This window comes from Mytilus galloprovincialis, chromosome 2 (assembly GCF_965363235.1).
Source record: "Mytilus galloprovincialis chromosome 2, xbMytGall1.hap1.1, whole genome shotgun sequence".
In the NCBI taxonomy this organism is placed as follows: domain Eukaryota; kingdom Metazoa; phylum Mollusca; class Bivalvia; order Mytilida; family Mytilidae; genus Mytilus; species Mytilus galloprovincialis.
The window spans coordinates 5,317,806-5,338,552 of NC_134839.1; the positions used below are offsets into that span (position 1 = coordinate 5,317,806).

General features: G+C 31.9%; 2 protein-coding genes across 3 annotated transcripts in view; one reads left to right on the plus strand and one right to left on the minus strand.

The window, feature by feature from the left end:
- LOC143062724 (uncharacterized) overlaps positions 1–20,747 on the plus strand; it is a 141,895-nt gene that overhangs the window by 64,938 nt on the left and 56,210 nt on the right. The window lies entirely within an intron of this gene.
- LOC143062723 (uncharacterized) lies at positions 4,901–14,990 on the minus strand. The gene is made up of 5 exons (XM_076234491.1): positions 14,858–14,990; positions 9,046–9,225; positions 8,498–8,599; positions 6,726–6,843; positions 4,901–5,046 (listed from the first exon to the last, which is right to left on the minus strand). The coding sequence occupies exons 1-5, from the start codon at positions 14,862–14,864 to the stop codon at positions 4,959–4,961; spliced, it is 495 nt and encodes a 164-aa protein (XP_076090606.1). The 5' UTR covers positions 14,865–14,990; the 3' UTR covers positions 4,901–4,958.

A 20,747-nucleotide genomic window follows, 5' to 3' on the forward strand; every position in this document is an offset into this window, starting at 1 on the left:
TCAAAACAGACAACCAAATAACTAACTTTAATAATATAATATTCTTAATCGACAGAAATATGGAAACGACCATTATTGACGACACCCGTGAGTCGGGTGAACGTTTATGGAATAAACACTGAATTTCTATAATATCTAAAAGACTTATTAATGTGTTCATACAAGTGAAATGCTTACATGTAGCTAGCTAGCATAAGGAAATGTCTGTTCCAAGTTAATATTTGGACATTTTTTACATTCGTTTGATGTGTTTGAGCTTTTGATTTTGTTATATGGAAAGGACTTCTGGATTCTGGATTCTGAACTTCGAAGTGAAATAAGTAGTGGTACAAAATATATGGTTTCCAATGACAACTATCCATAAAAGTTCGAATGAAGTGGATGTAAGCAATCATAGGCAACCGTTCGGTCTCAACAATGAAAACAACCAATACCACATACATGTAGTCGGCTGAAATCGGCTCTGACATGAAAATTATGATACATTTTGGCGAAGAAACCCATTGTCGCAGGCCGTGCAGTGACTTAATTTGTTAATTTCTTTGGTATTTGGTTTTTTGTGGACAGTTGTCATTGGCAATCATATCACATTTCGATAATTTTTTTTATATATAACAGACACATTTGTAACAAAACTATTTACAAACAAAAATGTGTCCATATTACACGGATGCCCTACTCGTTCTATGTTCAGTGGACTGTGCAATCGGGACCAAAACTCTAATTTGGTATTAAATTAGAAAGATCATATTATAGAGAAAATTTGAACTAAGTTGAAAGTTGATTTGACTTCAACTTCATCAAAAGCTACCTTGATCAAAATATTAAACTGAAGCGGGAACACACCGCGAAAAAATAAAACACCTAGGTGGGGCAAATTATTACAGACATGAACTAACGACAACTACTGAACTACTTACTTAGGACTGTCACATATACAATGTCGCGGGGTAAACATGTTAAAATGTCACCCTTACCTCTCCCCCTCCCTGAAACAGTGGGTAGCAGTACAAAATAAGAACAAAAATAACCAATATCGATCATAATGAATTAACTCAGCTGATCAATAGATATCATAAAATTGGAAGAGTGAACAAGCTTCAAGAAATTTGGAAATGGGAAAAACACGAACTATGTTAAAATACAGAAAACTCCAAGAAATAGGAATTTCACAATATATGGGAATGAGCGAAAAGGCAATTTTTTAGGGAGTTATGATATATGGCAATAAGTGTAAGACTATACGCGCCTTTTAGGTAAGGCTAATAAAGATAATAACAAAAGTAATAATAAACATAAGTAACAATAAATGGTAACTATTCTAGATCCTTTACCATCCACACTGTTTAAAGAAACGTCCTAAAATACATGGGAATTTGATCAAAACATTTGAATTTAATTTTTAAAATTTTATATTATATCAGTGTAAAACAGAAAAAAAAGGTAATCCACGGGAAAAAATATGAACGGCTATTTTGACCGGAATTATACATTTCACTCCAAAAATAAACTATATGCATTTTTATTGAAATATAAGGAAGAGGGCAATATGAACACTCATATCCACCGATAAAAGTATCAAATGGTAAATCCGATAATGCTGTTATAAAGTTATTGATGGAAACTTTTGTTCATTTCGCGCAGAATTTTAGATTGGAGGCAAAACATATGGGATATTAAAAAATGGTTTACGGGACTTTCATTTAGAGCAATGATTTGAAAGGATTGCACTTTTGGGATATGGGATATTGTTTATCTCCACTTTCCCCCCCCCCCCCCCAAACAACCCTTAAACGCGCACATAACATTCAAACTTTGAAAGAAATTAAAATATCTACTTTCCACAATAACTGATTCGACAGCTGCATCATTTTCCATATCTTTAACAGGTACATGTATATATTCAAAGGTTATGCATGTGTATCTTTCGTCCCTCTTTTGTTGTAAGTTATAAATCGAGATACAAAATGTATATAAGTAAATTTGGTCTAGATATTAACCTGTAAGTTTATTCATTTATTTTTATTTTCGTTAATGTCATCCTTTAACTGGACATTTGCATTTAAACACACAAAATACCATTGAAATGCACATTTATTATGTTTCAGTTTCTATTATCCGATAACGAAATACATGTCACGATTATCAAACAAGAAAAATGCCATAGAGTTACGATTATCATCCCGAATTTTTCAACGGCAATTTTCAAAGCGCTTAGACAATCCCAGTGCACCGTTACGATTCAAATATGATGTAATGGTATAAAAAAAACTTGCAGCTGAGTAACTATTGACAAAAACATGCTACATTTAAGAAAAATGACTGTAAAGATTTTACCTATATCTGCCGTCGCCATATTGGGATAGTCGTAATTCCAGTTACGATTATCAGTTTAATACCAGTGATATATATAGGAAGACCATTTTTTAATGTATGTTTTAATCTAATCATTGTTTACTATCAGAAGAACTTTTCAATATCAAAATGTGCGATGCAAATGATCAAGTTGAATTTCAAATCGTAATGGGCGAACATAACATTCTATCGACGTCTCTGAAGCCCATACCATGTGCTTCCATATCCAGCAATCAACGCCACTTTGCTTATTTGAATATTATACTAAAGAAATCGGATACGGGTCACGGAAATTATATTAAAATGATAGGGAGTTTTGAAAAATTTCTGTTTTAATTTTAATTTAAATGATAAACAGGTTGCCGGGGCAGAAAAAAATATACACAACAATATACATCATTTAAACGAAATATAATGACTGTTGTTGCAATTCTCGTTTACATATTATGAATATTAATTAGCAAAAGCACTACTAATTTCTGGCTATGTCTTTTATTAACATTTAAATTTCATACAATTGTCACTTGATGTGTAGTTGGAGTAAACAAACCAATACCTTTCAATTAGAAGAGCATACATTGTGGTCATGTGTTCTATTTCATAACGTTCGTATTATTCATATAAGGAATGCCTGTAGATGTCTAAAACCCTTTGCGAAAGTAAATATTTTTTTTCTCTCAGTGCAGTCAAATTTTGAACAATTTGGTATAAAATTACTATCAACATCTTAACAATGATAATCAACAAGATAGCTTATATTCATCATAAAGCATTTCTCCTCAATTATGTAAGCAACTTAATTTATACTTACTATTTCCGAGTTGTTTTCTAGTTTGAACTATAGATTTCCCTCATGGAATCATCGCTTTCGTCAATGAAATTGAGGAGGCGTAAGTTTTTTTTTTAATGATAGATTACATTTCTCCTGAACATGTTTTGAAATTATAATATTGAAGACCAGACATATATACCCATTCCGGAAAAGTCTGTTTAAAGGTTTGTTCACCGATCTTTTTAACTTTTTAGTGCATCTTTTTGCAATGTAAAGTTTTTTTTTCGGTATACCATTGTCTTGCTTCTGCTTTTATCATGTTTATATTGCTCCCAGACGCAAAATATATAATATTGTTTTTAGTTCAGACAATTAAAATAATATACATTTTCATTATTCATCATGTTAAAAATCAATGAATATAACATCTAATTTTTGACAAATCTTCTTTTAAACACATCTGAACATATTGAATGTTACAAATTCAACTGCGTATAGAACATTTGGATTATTTTTACCTCAAAAAGGTATGCCAACATTACTTTCATTAAGTGCGTTCAATGAATAATATGGTAAGGTCGTAAGGGGTCATCCATAATTGTCAACCATTTTCCAAAGTGTACAAAACGTACACTTTTTCAGACCCCCACCCCCCTCAAAAAGTGTACATCAACCATTTTCAGATTTCAAGAGAGGAATCGATGACATCAATCTGTGATGCTTGTGTTTTGTTAGAATAAAGAGTTCAAAGATTAGTGTTTCTCCTATCACACAGTGGGAACTCAAATGAAAAAGGGCACCTAGTCGAGCATGCAAAAGATTAACAAAAGGGCACATAAATTATGCTAAGAATCAAAGAAAGGGAAATGCATGGTTATATTGCATTGGTAAAGTATGGACTGACAGTTGTTGATGGAATCAGAGCTCAAGACAGCAATCAATAAAAGTGTAATGTTTTAAAACATTTTAAGTTTTTAAATTTTCCGCCTATATTTCTATTTAAAAGGTCCCTGTAAATATGCCATTCATGGCACTATTATAGTTTATGTACATATACTGTAAGTTACTAACGTGTACATATATTGGATAATTTTTAAGGTTAAGGTTAAACTTCATACTGAGGTGCTCCTAATTAAAGAAGGCTTATACTAAGAAAAATAAGTTTACTTTCGGTTTACTGGTTTACTGTTTTGGAATACATTACAAGGAAATTAATCGAAGGACCAGTTTAAAATCTTTTCACAAAATGCCGTCTTGTCAAAATCAAAACATTCAAAGAATTAAGTGTTTCCACCAGTTTTGTTTATTAAACAGAGTGAAAGGATAAGGATCTATAATAAAGCATGTGAAATTGACAATCGGGGGTACTGAGAAATGCTTGCAAACTTTTATTTAATTTTTTTTACAAGTTTACATTTTTGAAAGATTTAGTTTTCATATGATTTGATCTTTTAATCGTTCAATCCGGATTGAGGAATTATGATATCGAAATAAATATCATCAAGTGAAAATAATAAAAAAGAAATAAGAAGAGAAACACACCCAAGCCAATTCTCGATTTTATACATCGACCTTCCCTACGGAAACGAAATAAATTCTGGAAATAAAAAAAAAGCGTACGGTAAAAATGTTGATTTTTTTACCCCCTCCCCCCAAGTGTACGTTTTGTACACTTTGGAAAATGGTTGACAATTATGGATGACCCCTAACTAAACAATCAGAGCGTTTTCCCCAACATTGCTCTATTGTATTTAAGTTATAACAAAGTCAGGATTCATTTGTATATGAAACTTTTATAAACTAGTCATCAGTTTTGAGATTGACACACAATTTACCAGTTACCACCATGTGTGAAATAGTCATTATATGTGAATGGAGGACTAGTATTGTATACACACTGATACTGGATCCAAGTTACCCTGAAAAAAGAAAACATGATTTTATAGAGAAAATTGTTTTACAATGTCAAAAGTACTGCTAAAGCGACGGTTGTCTGCCCCAGAAATACATTTGTGCGTAAATATGAGACCATTTAGTGAATTTGACCAAGACTGAGTTTACTTTCAGTGCTTTGAAAAGACCATTCAAACCTTGTGTTTTTTTTTGTTGGAAGCTCTATGACGCACTTCATTGGCTTAATCCTTTTTTTAAAACTTTTTATACAGCATCTCAGCGCCAAAGCGATCGTTTCTAAAATTAGACTAGTCACCGTTTTTTTTTCATAATTAATAATCTAATATAAATACATGTAAGACTTATGGATTGATTCTGTTTTGGTTTTATGTTGTGTTGATTATACATTTGTGTCCATTGTTAATGTGTACCATATGTAATAAACTAAATAGCGGTTTGCACTTTTGTATTCTTCAAACTTGCGCAATATATTATTTCCAAGATACGTATTTTGAAAGCATACGTCATCATAGGGTACGTGTTACTAGTAATTAGAAGTAAAGTTCTAAAGAAACCAAATGAAGTTTACACTGTAATAAAATTTATATTGTTTTTATTGGTATGATTTTGATTTTGTTATCAGTAAATTAAAAGCTAACTAAATATTACTAGTATGTTATATACATATACATATTCATGGATCTACAATCTGTCGATACCTGTAACTTGGCATTTCAGAAGGTCATGTTTTTCTCTGGCTGTTTATGACGTCTTTACACTAAATTCATTAGATGTTGGATGTGTACGGATTGATAGTTTAGTCTTAGATGCATGATTTTTTTATTAGTTGTTAGTGGCTTTGAACTAGCTGTCAGATAACTGCGAGTACTCTCAGATCTGTTCATTGTGTCTTTTTGTGGCGGGATGTATAAGTACCCAGCCACGTCCACTTGTATTTTTGTTCATCTGATGAGTTAAGCCTTTTTCAACTGATTTTTATAGTTAGTTCTTATGTTGTACTGTTATACCACTGTCCCAGGTTAGGGGGAGGGTTGGGATCCCGCTAATATGTTTAACCCCGCCACATTATTTATGTATGTGCCTGTCCCAAGTCAGGAGCCTGTAATTCAGTGGTTGTCGTTTGTTAATGTGTTACATATTTGTTTTTCTTTCATTTTTTTTATATAAATAAGGCCGTTAGTTTTCTCGTTTGAATTGTTTTACATTGTTTTATCGGGGCCTTTTATAGCTGACCAAGCGGTATGGGCTTTGTTCATTGTTGAAGGCCGTACGGTGACCTATAGTTGTTAATGTCTGTGTCATTTTGGTCTCTTGTGGACATTATTGTCTCATTAGCAATCATACCACATCTTCTTTTTTTATATTTGTTACAAGAGAAGTGGGTTCTGTTTTTGCTTCTTTTTTTTTTTTTTTTTGGTTATCGAAAAAAAAAATATATGCAGAGCTTGAACCATCGGTAACAAACTTAAACATCATCAATTTCTATTCCAAGTTTTAACAAGGGTTACATTATTTGATTATATTTCAAACCTCTGATTACGCTTAGATTATACATTTTTTAAGTGTAATATATATTAGAGAACATAAGGAACTGAGTACATATAGTCATGAAAAACAAGAGTTATCTTTCTTTTCCTAACTGAAACATATGGATATCATATTTAGTGACAACGTTAATACAAACCCGCCATCTGGAGACCAAGATGTGGTGATAAACTTCCCTTTATCAACTCTAAAAATCTTTCCTCGTGCAATCATGTCATTATAAACAAGTCTGCAATCTTTGCGGGAGTATTGTATACCTAAAGAGAGTGAAGTGGACGGTCAATATAATCTAACACAACAATCGATGCGGTACTTGACTCCCTCGACATGGTTAAATTGGAACTTTATCCCTTTTTTAATTCATTTTATCATTATACACATTAGGTTACACACTTTGAACTCAGCATTCCTTGGACACGTTTAACCATAACAGTGATTCAAGCCAAACAAGGTTCTAAATTATCATTTTGATTTATTTTCTACTGAGTAATATAATATGTTCCTAATGTTAATTTGTCCAATAAAACGAAAATGTTTGGACAGTTTGCTTGATAGTAGAAAGTAACCTCGATATCGAACAAAAATTGATTGTGGTATTTTCAATGCCGAGTTTCAAAGGAATACCTTACAATAAGTTTAGTATATTTGGCTGATGTGTCTAAAAGTAAAATCACAAAAATACTGAACTCCGAGGAAAATTCAATTGTAAAGTCGGTAACCAAATGGCAAAAGCAAATGACAAACCACATCAAACGAATTGACAACAACTGTCATATTCCTGAATTGGTACAGGCATTTTCAAATGTAGAAAATGGTGGATTGAACCTGGTTTTATAGCGCTAAACCTCTCACTTCTATGACAGTCGCATCAAACTCCTTTATATTTATAAGGATGCGTGAACAACATAAACTAACTGAAACATTGGTAATGTGGAAAACGGAATAAAATGTGTTCAAATGATTCAATCTATCTGCATTTACAAAATGGAGCAGAAGGTAATATATTTGTACAAGTGTTCACTCAGACAAGTGCTGTAATTTGTGACTCTAGCATATTAAGGAGAACCTTAGTTTTCTTCAAAAAACGTTTTAGTGATATATAATAAGGATTGTATAATATATGTTGGAATCTTGTTCCAAAGATGGACAATAGAACGAAGAAAACGATAATGATAATAATTCGTTTGTGCAGGAGGGAAGTCACCTGCTTCACGTGTCCCATGCATATGAGATTGGCCACAGTTGGTATGGACTTGATATAGAATTCAGACTAGAGAGCTATAACTATCCATCTGATGAGACAAATAAAGCTTAAGATTGTTTTCGCATTACCCTGAGAGTAACCCGCCCGGTCTCTTTAATTTACAAGAATTTGTAGATTAGATAAATACAAAGCTCTAGTAACTTTACGAGCTGTATCACAATTTAAGATAGTTCGGTTGAAACAGGTTTGCGTATCTTTACATTATGTATGAACGGATTTTAGGCTTGAAATGTTCGCATTTTTAATGCAAGTGTTAACAAAGTAAAATCACAAAAATACTGAACTCCGAGGAAAATTAAAAACGGAAATATCCTAATCAAATGGCAAAATCAAAAGCTCAAACACATCTAACGAATGGATAATGACTGTCGTATTCCTTCACTTGGCACAGGCATTTTCTTAAGTATGGTAGATAAAACCTGATTTTAAAGTTAGCTAAACCTCTTACTTGTATGACAGTCTATTTTAATTATACTTCACTTGACTAAAAATGATGTTTGATTTATTCAGTCTGATATAAGGAAAATATGACTGACATCTATTTGTCTTGCTCAAATATTGGCTTATTGTTTCAACATCTGCTCTTCCTGACCCACAAGTTTTATTGGAGTGATCCCATGCCATTAATATACATTGTATATATTTACCCGGTTCTCTACAACATCTCAACATTCGTTTCAAACCTAGTTTGAACCATCCAGTATAATAACCATGTTTAGGACACTGGAAAAAACTGCCCACCGTTGAAGCTACCAAAACATATGTAACAAATTAATGCATAACGTTTTGGGCCACAAAGTTAAAAAGACATTTTGAAAAGCAGGAATCTATATATTGACCTAACATTGGAACACAAGATGCGCTTAATTCATTATATACTCGAACGTTTGTAACATTTAAAAATCTTGTTTGCTTTAGGAAAAATCGACGTTTATCAAATTGTAAACACAATATACATAATTTTGAAATTTAGAAACCAGAATATTTTATATATGAATTATCACTATCATTACTTTGCAAATCGTTAACAGACTGGTAAAAAAGTCATGTTCTTTCATGTAATCTTTATTTCAATAATTGAAGTTTAATTATAATACATTTGCGGATTTTCTGTCTGCATCTTACTATACATTTAAGTTTTAAAGTTGAAATCATAAATTCATGATGACGATATTAGTCTAAATCAAATACTTACCAAAGGTTTTGCACTTGACATTTTTACCAGACCCAGGTCCAGGCTTACATGTCAATCGAACTTTATCTGGGAAAACTTGATCTGGGACAAGGCCATCTGGACACATTTGTCTGTTCGGGACTCGTATAGTCCCATTTGCACTTTCGGCAAAAAGTATTGCCAAAAGCACAAATAATAAACCTTTATTGGCAAAAGAAAACATCAGTTTTCAAATACTATGAATTGCGAAAACATACAAGTTTAGACAATATTATTGGCACATTCTGCTGTAAGTTAGGACCGCGCTGATGCAAGCATGTGCTAGAAGTATTCTAACTCTCCAATGTTGGAAGTCAGACATGCTAAATGTTTTTAGTAATAACCATAATAAATTATTCAACACGTTTAGTGATTTAATTTCCACCTATATTTTGAATCTTCGAGGTTTTTGAGTGAAACATACATCATCTTCGTTGATATACATGTAACTAGTATCAATTTGATATAGTACCAACATATGTACAACATGAGGTGTTCTTACGAAAACTGGTGTATACAACTAATTATGTTTTTACGTTTTTACCATACCTCATGATATGTGCAATAGACACGCAAATAGATATACTATTTTTTTTTAATATAAATTACATTTGTATCCTACTACATGTACTATATTGTAAATTTTACGGACGCAATCACGCAATCACGAGTTGGTTGACCGTTATGGAATAACCGTTTCACAGATGATATGTTCGTTATGTCGTAACTTCAATCCCCTTTCCTTTTCACGAATGTGAATTACCGAATAATAAAATTGAGAATGGAAATGGGGAATGTGTCAAAGAGACAACAGCCCGACCATAGCAAAAACAACAGCAGAAGGTCACCAACAGGTCTTCAATGTAGCGAGAAATTCCCGCATCCTTCAGCTGGCTCCTAAACAAATATATACTAGTTCAGTGATAATGAACGCCATACTAATTTCCAAATTGTACACAAGAATAAGACTATTTATCGGATTTGTAATAACATAAGCAACACGACGAGTGCCACATGTGGAGCAGGATCTGCTTACACTTCCGGAACACCTGAGATCACCCCCAGTTTTTGGTGGGGTTCGTGATGCTTAGTCTTTAGTTTGCTTTGTTGTGTCTTCTGTACTATTATTTGTATGTTTGTAGTTTTATTTTAGCCATGTCGTTGTTAGTTTATTTTCAATCTATGAGTTTGACTATCCCTCTTGTATCTTTCGTCCCTCTTGTACTGCAACTAAGTTTGATTTAATGTAAATTCATTATTTTTCCTGTGAAGGAAAGATTTACATCGGAAAAATGAATTCGATTAATTCAAAAGACTATGTTTTTCCATTGATGCTCACTGCAGTTGTAAAACAAATTACATATTGTCAAAACAAATACTATTTAAAACCTTGTGAGAGTATACAAACACACACAAAGAAAGACAATTTAACAAAATGTGACACAAATGTTTAACTACATTGTTGTGCATGTTACCTGACTGGGTAAATTTGGTATAGCCAAACCAGTCTTTTATTTGCCAAAGCTTCTTTAAACCCATCACATCCACAGACTATAAATGCCATAATATGATTAAAGCAAAACCAGACATATGAATTTACGACAAAAGGATGAAACATATAAGTCATGTAGAAACATCAAAGTGATGCATTGTAAAGAAATTACAAAAACAAAAAGGAAATAAAGCAATTTGAAATTTCGCAAGAAAAACAAAAAAACACTTTTAGTTTGAGATGAATGATGAAATTGACAATCTAACCCTTCGGCTCCTTTAAGTCAAATGAATTGTGAACTTGCATTTTTTGTTCCCAAAAAGGTTGAAATTTAACTTAAAATATCCATTTTTACAAAAATTATTTATGACTTTGCTTCAAATTAATTATTACAAACTATCTTTGAAATTGTGTACACACATTATTCACATTATATAAGTACAAAAAAGTGAATAAGGTTGTGTACAAATAACCAATTTACATGACTATAGAGAAAAGAGTGCATACATATCACAACATACAGAACAACATTATCATTTTTGGAAAAATCTTTAATAGGCGACATATTTTTATTTCTCAAATGTTTTCATAAATTATAAAAAAACTGTGATAACTAATTCTACAAATTCGTCATCACGAATATAACCCGTTTTAACCATGTTACGATTTTATTTCGTTAAAAGAAACAAAAAACAAAAAATGGTGATCATTTAATTCGTTATTTCGAACCACAAAGTCAATTATAACGATTTTCACCAATTCGTTATCACAAATTCAATCTGTTATAACGAATTATGCAATTTGTGATAACGATTTAAATTCGTCATTTCGAATTCATAATATATTTTTGAGAGATCATAAATGGGCTTCTGTAATCTTGTCAACTGCAATAGTATGATGAAAATAATTGAATTTATCGTCCAGGTAAAGGGAGATAAACAGTTTGAAACGCCCAATTTATTACATTTTTCCACTTCGAAAATATTTGATTATTTGGTTGTTATGTGAACCAAGTTACTTTGCTTGCATCTGTCTTTTATATGTTTTCTATTTAAGTTTCACATTGTTAACTGTAAGATCTCGGATAATTTGCTAAACAGATTAAAATTATTGTATAATTTTGATCAGAAAAACAATATAATTTAAGTTTGTTTTTTTTTTAGATCATTTAAATAAATTTGTCAAAGATAACATTATAGGAATTTTGTATTTACGCGCGTTTCGTCTTCAAACGACTCATCAGTGAAGCTGGAAAAAAGAGTTAAAAACACCTTGTTGCTAGGTAGAGCTGTATCCAAAGCAACATTATGAATTTTTGTGTACTGATTGTCATTTATATAAATTCAGCCATAATTCGAAATTATTTTACTATAGCAGATACATATCCTACACTATAAATGCATTACTCCTAGCATAATTCTGAACTACACCTTATTAAATATTAAATCAATATTTCAAAGGACAATTTCTCTAAAAAAAAAAATTATACAAAATATCACTTACTATGAACAATGAGGACGAAATTGTCAATGATCTGTTTTCCTTTTTTTTTTGTAAAAAAAAATCACGATTATAAACAGTCTTCACAACAATAACATGTCATTAACAACTAATGAACTACAATCTTATGCAGATCAACACACTTGACATGTTTTAATGTTTGTATTTACAAAATAAAATCCCCATTGCAGAATACATAATTTGGACGCATCAAATTTGTAACGTGGTGTTTTCATTTTGTTGCAACTGCTGGTTGCTAACAACAAAGATTTGTTATTGAAACGACAAAATAAGTCTAAGTTCTAACTAGTGCTAGTTAAAATCAGTATCCTGTAAATTTTCTAATCCATTAATCAAGTCCAAGTTTATCCTATAGTGTAGTATACAATATATAGACGACACACATTTATGAGTGTATATTATGTAGTATACAAAATATTGTAGTATACAAAATATTTTAGAATACAAAGTATAGTAGTATACAAAATGTTGTAGTATACAAAATATTGTAGTATACAAAATACGAACGACACTTAATTCTTAGTGTATATAATGTAGTACTAGTTTACAAAATATTGCAGTACACATAATATATTAGACACTCAATTCTGCGTCTTTATAATGCGAATATACTTGATATTCTACTAAAACCTGTCGTTTCGAAATCATAGTAAGATTCTGCTGTTGATCAATTGTTGTTTGCTAAAAAGCAAATAGTTCATGCTTATTGAAGACACTAAAAACCCTCTCACAATACGGAACATGGGTTTTAACTTGAACATAAGAAATTTCGACTGAGCGCGTAAATGTACATTTTATTTTGAAGATGAGCTTTCCAGTAAACCATTTTAATTGCTAATGGAAATCCCATTTAGGTTTAACTTTCAGTTTGATCCACGTCTATTTATATATTGAGTGCTGGCAGACGATATATCTGTCATTTTTGCAAGTCTGATCTTGAAAAAACACGATTAAAGAATTCATTGTTTAATGATTGACAGTTTACCAGTTATTGGCAATAACATGTTAGTAAATCACCAAAAAACTTCATCAGAAGATGGATCAATAAAATGTTTACATGCTTGCATTGACAAAATATAATCATTAGTTTATAATACATTTGCTTGTCGGGAACATCAAAGACTACAAATTAACTTACTTCAAACAAGTACTAGTTAGAACTAGTTTTCCATAAATTTTCTAAGACATCATTCAAGTCTTACACTATGCTATATGATTGTAATATACAAAATTAAGACAACTAACATTTCTGAGTATGTTAAGGTATTCAATGCTTATATAATTCATATTCAACTTATTTACTTAAAAAAGAAACGCGTAATCATATCCTGCTCCAGAAGTATGGCACCCTTTAGTAATGCAATAGTAGATATAATAACAAGGTGAAGGTGTTGATAAAACGGGAGAGATCCGTTTGCGCCAAAAATGCGTACTTTTGCGCCACAACTTTTTTCTCCACTGCTACGTTTGCGCCACCTGTTTTAAAATTACATGGTATCATTTGCGCCAAAAATAAATCATACGATTGCGCCAATTAGAAGAAAAATGACTTCCCTTCACCTTTATTCGGACTTGAAAACGGCAGTTTACACGGCAAATGTTTCCTTTTCTGAAACATACTTTCTTCTTACTGCTGCTGCATGGGAACTTCCTAATTTAATGTAGGTAGTAGCTTGTAACTTCACTTCATTGTCCAAAAAGACAAACATTGAAGGATGAAATACATAAAACAGTTCATAATAATTCCCAGTGGAATGCTTCTGCTCCATTACTAGTACGTCTTGCGGTAGATAGAGTTTCCGCCCATATGGATGGTGGGAGCAAAGCAAAACATAATGAGCAAAAGCTTATATTTTCTTCTCTTTTGACATATCTTATATTAAATATTCAGCAAAGCAATACGTTTTCTTCTCTTTCTGTACATGGACTGTCTACTGCATTTCAAGTCATTTCTCTCCAGATGCTCATCTTCATGGTGAAATATCTCCGATCATATGATAATTTTTAAGCCAAAAATAAGAACAATTATTAATCATTAATATGTTTATGATTGATATGTGTACAGGTAAATTGGCGCAAATGAGTTCCGATTATTGGCGCAAATGATACATTTTGAAAATAGAATTTAGCGCAATTGATACCCCTGAAAAACAGTAATTGGCGCAAAAGAACTGCTGCCGATAAAACATAAATGATATAGATAAAATAATCAGACAGGTAAATTCCGTATTAAATCGACTTAAAGCTGAATCTTCAAATGTAAAGTTTTATGACTGCAGTTATAAATATCATGAATAGGTCGCAGGATTTGACCATTTTCTTCCGTAGGTAAATCCATCAAACTAACATATTTTTTTCTAGACTACTCTTAATTTTGAATCAACTAGTTTAGAATATTTAAAATTTAGCAAGCACGTAAGTTCCAAATGTACTTTTAATTTGAGAATTATCTAGGACAATTGTCTTTTCCCCAAAAAATCAGAAACATTAATTTCTAATGTTTTCAGATTTTGTTTAATCGTTGGAACTCATATTTACACAATGAATTCCGTGTGTAAATTAAGGCGTCAATAGTTTGTAGACGTTCAAATCTCTGGAATCGACAAGAAAGGGACAAATCAAGAAATTCCGGAAAAAGTAAGAACTAAAAAAAAAACGATACAAGATGCAGTAAGTCAACAAGCTTACACACTATCCTACTATTTATACTTAATTAATAAACAACTAGTTTTTGCCTATTAGAATTTTTCAAAATATTTTATACAACAATTACATTCTTACCTTTCATTTTGAAGAGGATAACTTTAGTTGAAATATTTGAATTATACACATAAACGTTCTAATGAATCACAAGTATATATAGTGTATGTCATCATAGTAAAAAATCGTAATGAGGTATTTTGAAGTACTAAAATCAAGAAAAGATTATGTAATATGGACATATCCATCACCTGACATTTGTATGGCTCTAGGCCTCTTATATCTAGATATTCAACATGTCTTGCGTCATAAATGTGGTAGCTATAACTGTATACTATTAAACATATTTCGTGCATTCATATCATGAAAATCAATTCAAAGTCTAATACAATTTTACTTGAACGCTCGTTATGGTAATACCTTTGATAAATAAAAAAGTTCGCAGTACTTTGAGGAAGTGTTTGGCTATGCATCCGTGTGTTAAGCCCCAGTCCCACTAGACCACGATCGCACCACGCTCACCGCGATCTAAAATAAATTTAGATCGTGGTGAGGTCGCGGTATGAGCGGCATGAAAATGTTAATTTTCGTTGCTTTTACGATGCTACTACGTCCTAATAACGCTTCTACAACGATCCCGCTACGATTAAACCACGTTCTCACCGCGCTTATTCTGCGACCTCACTACGCTTATAAAGATCTTTCTACGCTCTTCACGTTCTCACTACAACAATACCACGAGTTATCCGATTGCAACATGATCTTACTGCGATTATAGCACGTTCTTACCACGATTATACTACGTTCATATCGCGATCTTACTACGTTCTCAGCAATACCGTCAATATCGTGTTTCATATCAATATAGTTCCATTCCTTCTATTTCTGATTAAAACGGAGATTTCTTGGAAACAATACAGTCATGCCACCAAAATCTACTAGAACACGTGGGCGTTGTGGTAGGGGTTGATGTAGAGGCAGAGGGAGCAAAGTATGAACGCCATACTAAACTCCAAATAGTACACAAGAAACTAAAATTAAAAATAGTACAAGACTAACAAAGACCAGAGGCTACTGACTTGGGACAGGCGCAAAAATAGTGGGGTTAAACATGTTTGTGAAATTTCAACCCTCCCCCTATACCTCTAGCCAATGAAGAAAAGTAAACGCATAAAAATACGCACATTAAAATTCAGATCAAGAGACGTCCGAGTCTGATGTCAGAAAATGTGACTAAAGAAAATAAACAAAATGACAATAATACATAAATAACAACAGACTACTAGCAGTTAACTGACATGCCAGCTCCAGACTTCAATTAAACTGATACTATACACATAAGTAGTTAGTTTAAACATATTTTATTGTCTAAATATACAATAGGATTGGATACAAGTTATAACAACTTAAGATAATCCTCTCCATATTAGTACAATATACAAAATTTCAAGATGACAGCAACTATATACTTCAGTACAATATGAAAAATATATACAATTGATATAGTATGTTTAAACAGTATAACAGTTGGATACGAGTACATTTTAAGATACAGCAATATTAATCAAAGAATCTTTTTGTATGGCGTATATAACTATGTACATTTCTGAAAAGGATTGTGTTTTGTTCAACAGTAATTTCGTCTGTTCCAAATAAAATATGTTCTATGGAGATATCAGCTAAGTGTTGAATGTTTTTAAAGAGCTGTTTCTAAAGTTTATGTAGAGTGGACATTCTAAGAAAAAATGAATCGGATCTTCTTATAATAAGAGGGTAATAAGAGTCAAAGTCAATCTTAAAGCAGCCCTAACGATACAAATAAAGCCAATGTACATAAAAAAGGCCTCCATCAATCTTCAACTACAGACAGTTGCCCATATTATTTCAAACTCGAAATTGTCCTGTCTAAAAAATAAAACTTTTTTTCAGTGGCAATGTGTTTGGAAAAGATCCATATATTGTTGGTAATTCGTGTACAAAATGTAGAGAAGGTCAGCGCTGTGATAATGGTCTCTATGAAGGTCAGTTATATGTACATGTAGTAGATTGTTATTATATATATATATGTATCTATATGCAATTATTATATCATAAAAATTAAGCTCTTCAAGATTTAGAAAAGAGATAAATAATAATGTTTGGTAATCAAATTCAAACGAGTTCAATTATATCTCTTTGATATAGTGTGTATGGTATTATACCGTAAGATTTATTTTTATGAATCATATATGTACTTTGACATCATCTATGAGTTATTAATATTTTGGCGTAGTAAATTCTTGAATGTTACATGACAGATGACAGCTTCTTTATCTATTGTATAATAGGAACTTATCATATAAAATACGTCCTGAGCTTGATTGCGAATAACCTCTTACTTATCTTATTACAGGACATCAGTCTACAGAGACAAAGAATATTATTCATAAGTAAGATAATATGTTTGATATATGTAAAGTTATGAATAGTAATAAGCTAAAATGGTATATTGCAATATAAGCTGGCGCCTGAACATGCTAAACCTGCCAAAATAAAATTTTGAAGCAATTCAAACTATGTTATCAATAGAGTAAAATGGGTTATAATCATACAATCTGTCCAAAATATTTCTAGGGATTGCAATTTTATGAAAAAGTTGACATCTGAGACTGAAATGGTAATTTGAGATAAATCTTTTTGAGAAAATCATATATATACCAAGGCCTATCTTGTTGATAGAATCCAAATATTAAAAAAGTTCTTATATGAAAAATTAAAATTTCAATTTTGCATTGCGTTTTTTTGTTAATACAGGGAGTTTGAAGTGAGGTTGATAAATTAATTCAAAATTATGACATGTATGTTATAAGAAACCTCCTTTACATTTATAGGAATATGATTGTTTCAAAGCGTCCGCGTGGAGACCGTGTATATTCCATATTAGGTTAGTAGGGAGGCGGGGCTTATTTCATACACGGTTAGTAGTGGTGTAACGTCCCTTTATAAAAATAAAACGGTACTGAGAAAAAATCTTAAAGTTTCAACAGACAAAGAAATTCGTGATGATGATAATGATTGAAATAAATTCATAAAACACATTTAAACCTAACAAGTTGTTATTATTTACATCTGTTGTTGTAGGATCAATGGAAGTAGATTTAACGGTATTGAAGACATGCTCATTTTGATAGGTCATTAGTCTACATTTCACACGTTAAGATTAATTCGTTACATAGTGTGCTAGTGACGTAATACGGTATTAATGGGGTTTGTAAATTCCATATTTGGATTCAAGCTTTGCTTTCACCCCATATAGAATTTACTGACCCCATATATACCGTATTAGGTCACTAGCACACTATGTAACTAATAGTACTTGAATTTGTTTGTTAAATGCATTTTCGAATTTATTTTTTTAGTTTTATTCATATTATTGTGTTTGCCTTAATATATATTTATTCTCTTCCAGCAACAACAAATAAAAACCAATTATATCACTGGAGGTCAAGAAATACCTACGCTCCGTTTGTAGAAAAAAGTATACACGTCACGAAAACATCTGTTTTGACATTTCTCCACAGTGCGATCTTTGGAGAGGAATGTGTATTGATAGACGTTACGCTTTTGATCTTTTTACCCTTTGTCGTAAAACGTGTGGATTCTGTCACAATTCTGGTAAGTAAAATAATGACGTCAAATATACATAAACAGGAACTCAATCATATTCAAAAAGATTTTCAGAATATATATAATTTGAATAAATACGTATTTCTGGTAGTGTATTGCTGAGTATTACCATATTTCTATATCTTGTTTGAAATATTCATCCGTGTTTTTTTTTCTGTACAACATAAATCTATACCAAGGGGGGGGGGGAATCTACGTCATCACGCAGGGTGTCGGCGATTGAAATTGGACCACCATCTTGTCGCTTCAAGGTAAGAATTTTACTTATAATGCCAGTTATATGAGGGTTATGATTATACAAAATAGTCCCCCAAAGACTATATAAAGTAGGAAAATAAATGAGCCATCGCTCAATATTATTGGTTATCTCAATTTTGCAAAAACTTCGATACCAGTTTTAGGAATTAGGTCAAACATGCAGGATATCGGCAACATTTTTCATAACAATATCTTGATTATCAAGAACCGCCTACTTTATCAACAAATGAACATGTCCGAATTCTTTATTGTACTCGGGAAAATACTTGTTACTCACAAATATCCGTCATTATGGTCGAAAAACGTCTTATTTTAAAAAAAAAAAGAAAAAAGGATGTCGGCAACATATCGAATATTGAAGGATGTCGGGGACACACTAATAAATTATTAATGTTATTGTCCTTTGATTTTATCAACCATTATGAAGATACGATAAAAAAAGCAGGATTAGTCTTCCTTGCTTGTTTCCATTTCATGCATTCAATTTCAAGATTCAATTTTTGTAAATATTCGTGAAAAAAATAGTTTTAGAAGGTGAAAATCTGATTTAGTTTCAGTTAAGCCAGGGGTTCCACAGGGGTCATTTATTGGACCAAGTCTTTTTGATACGATATATATATATATGACATTTCATCTGGCCCTACATATACCTGGTGTTTTTTAAAGGCAACAGTAGTATACCGCTGTTCGAAATTCATAAATCGAGAAATAAAAACAAATCCGGGTTACAAACTAAAACTGAGGGAAACGCATCAAAAATAAGAGGAAAACAACAGAAATACAACATTAAAATGTAACAAACACAGAAACGAACTATTATATAACAATGGCATTTTTCCTGACTTGGTACAGGACATTTTAAGAAAATAAATGGTGGATTGAACAATCGAATGCATGGCCCTGTTGGTCCTTTATCGTGACCTTTGCTCAAGTCTACTGGCGGTTTTGTTGAAATTTCTTCAGTAAGGGGACGACCATTTGATTTTCTGGGGGTGGGGGGGGGGGGGGGGGTGGGTGGGGGCAGGAGGATTTTGAAAAGTAATAACTCAACCTTTATAATTACAAAAATAAATGGTTTGTTCTGTGGTAGTTTGAAAATAAATTACCTGACTTGCAATGGTTCGAAAATAAATAACTCAGCAGGTCTAATCGAAAGTATGAGATGGCATCAGATTCTTTGAAACAGGAGTTACAACCAAACTTTAATACTATGAATGCAGTTGGGAATATAAAAGATTCATTTCTACAGAGGAGGAGGATTCATTCTGATTAAATGGTACATGATGACTTGACTATACATGTATTATTTATAATAAACAAATCATTTAAAAATTGTCTGTTTTCGAATATCATAATTATAGTTGTGAAAATGAATAATCAGTCCCTTGCTTTAATGAAAATGAAAAATCTTGCTTCAATAGTGCAGAAAATGAATAGTCTGTCCTCTAAATACATAATCGATCAAAAACAAATAAACAAATTTTCCTGCCCCCCTCAGAATATCAAATGGTCGTCCCCTAATTGAAACTTAATATTTTTGGCAGGCGTTTTAATTTTGATGACAAATGAGGATTTGCATGGTTTTGATTTTTTTAAGGATAGCGGTTTAGTGGGCAATCTGATCGGCTGGTCAACATCAGGTTGTATTCGCGATCGTTTCCGCCTGCACAAGTTTAAGTTTGATTTGCGTCTTGTCATGACCATTAGTTTTATTTGAAAAAATAAGAATTTAGATCTAGTCACATGTTGCATAACATATGTGTTAAAAATAGTATATGATGTGTCCCCGACATCCTTCGATATTCGATGTGTTGCCGACATCCTTTTTCTATTTTTTAAAAATAAGACGTTTTTCGGCCATAATGACGGGTATTTGTGAGTAACAAGTATTTTCCCGAGTACAATAAAGAATTTGGACATGTTCATTTGTTGATAAAGTAGGAGGTTCTTGATAATCAAGATGTTGTTATGAAATTTTTTGCCGATATCCTGCATGTTTGACCTAATTCCTGAAACTGGTATCGAAGTGTTTGCAAAATTGAGATAA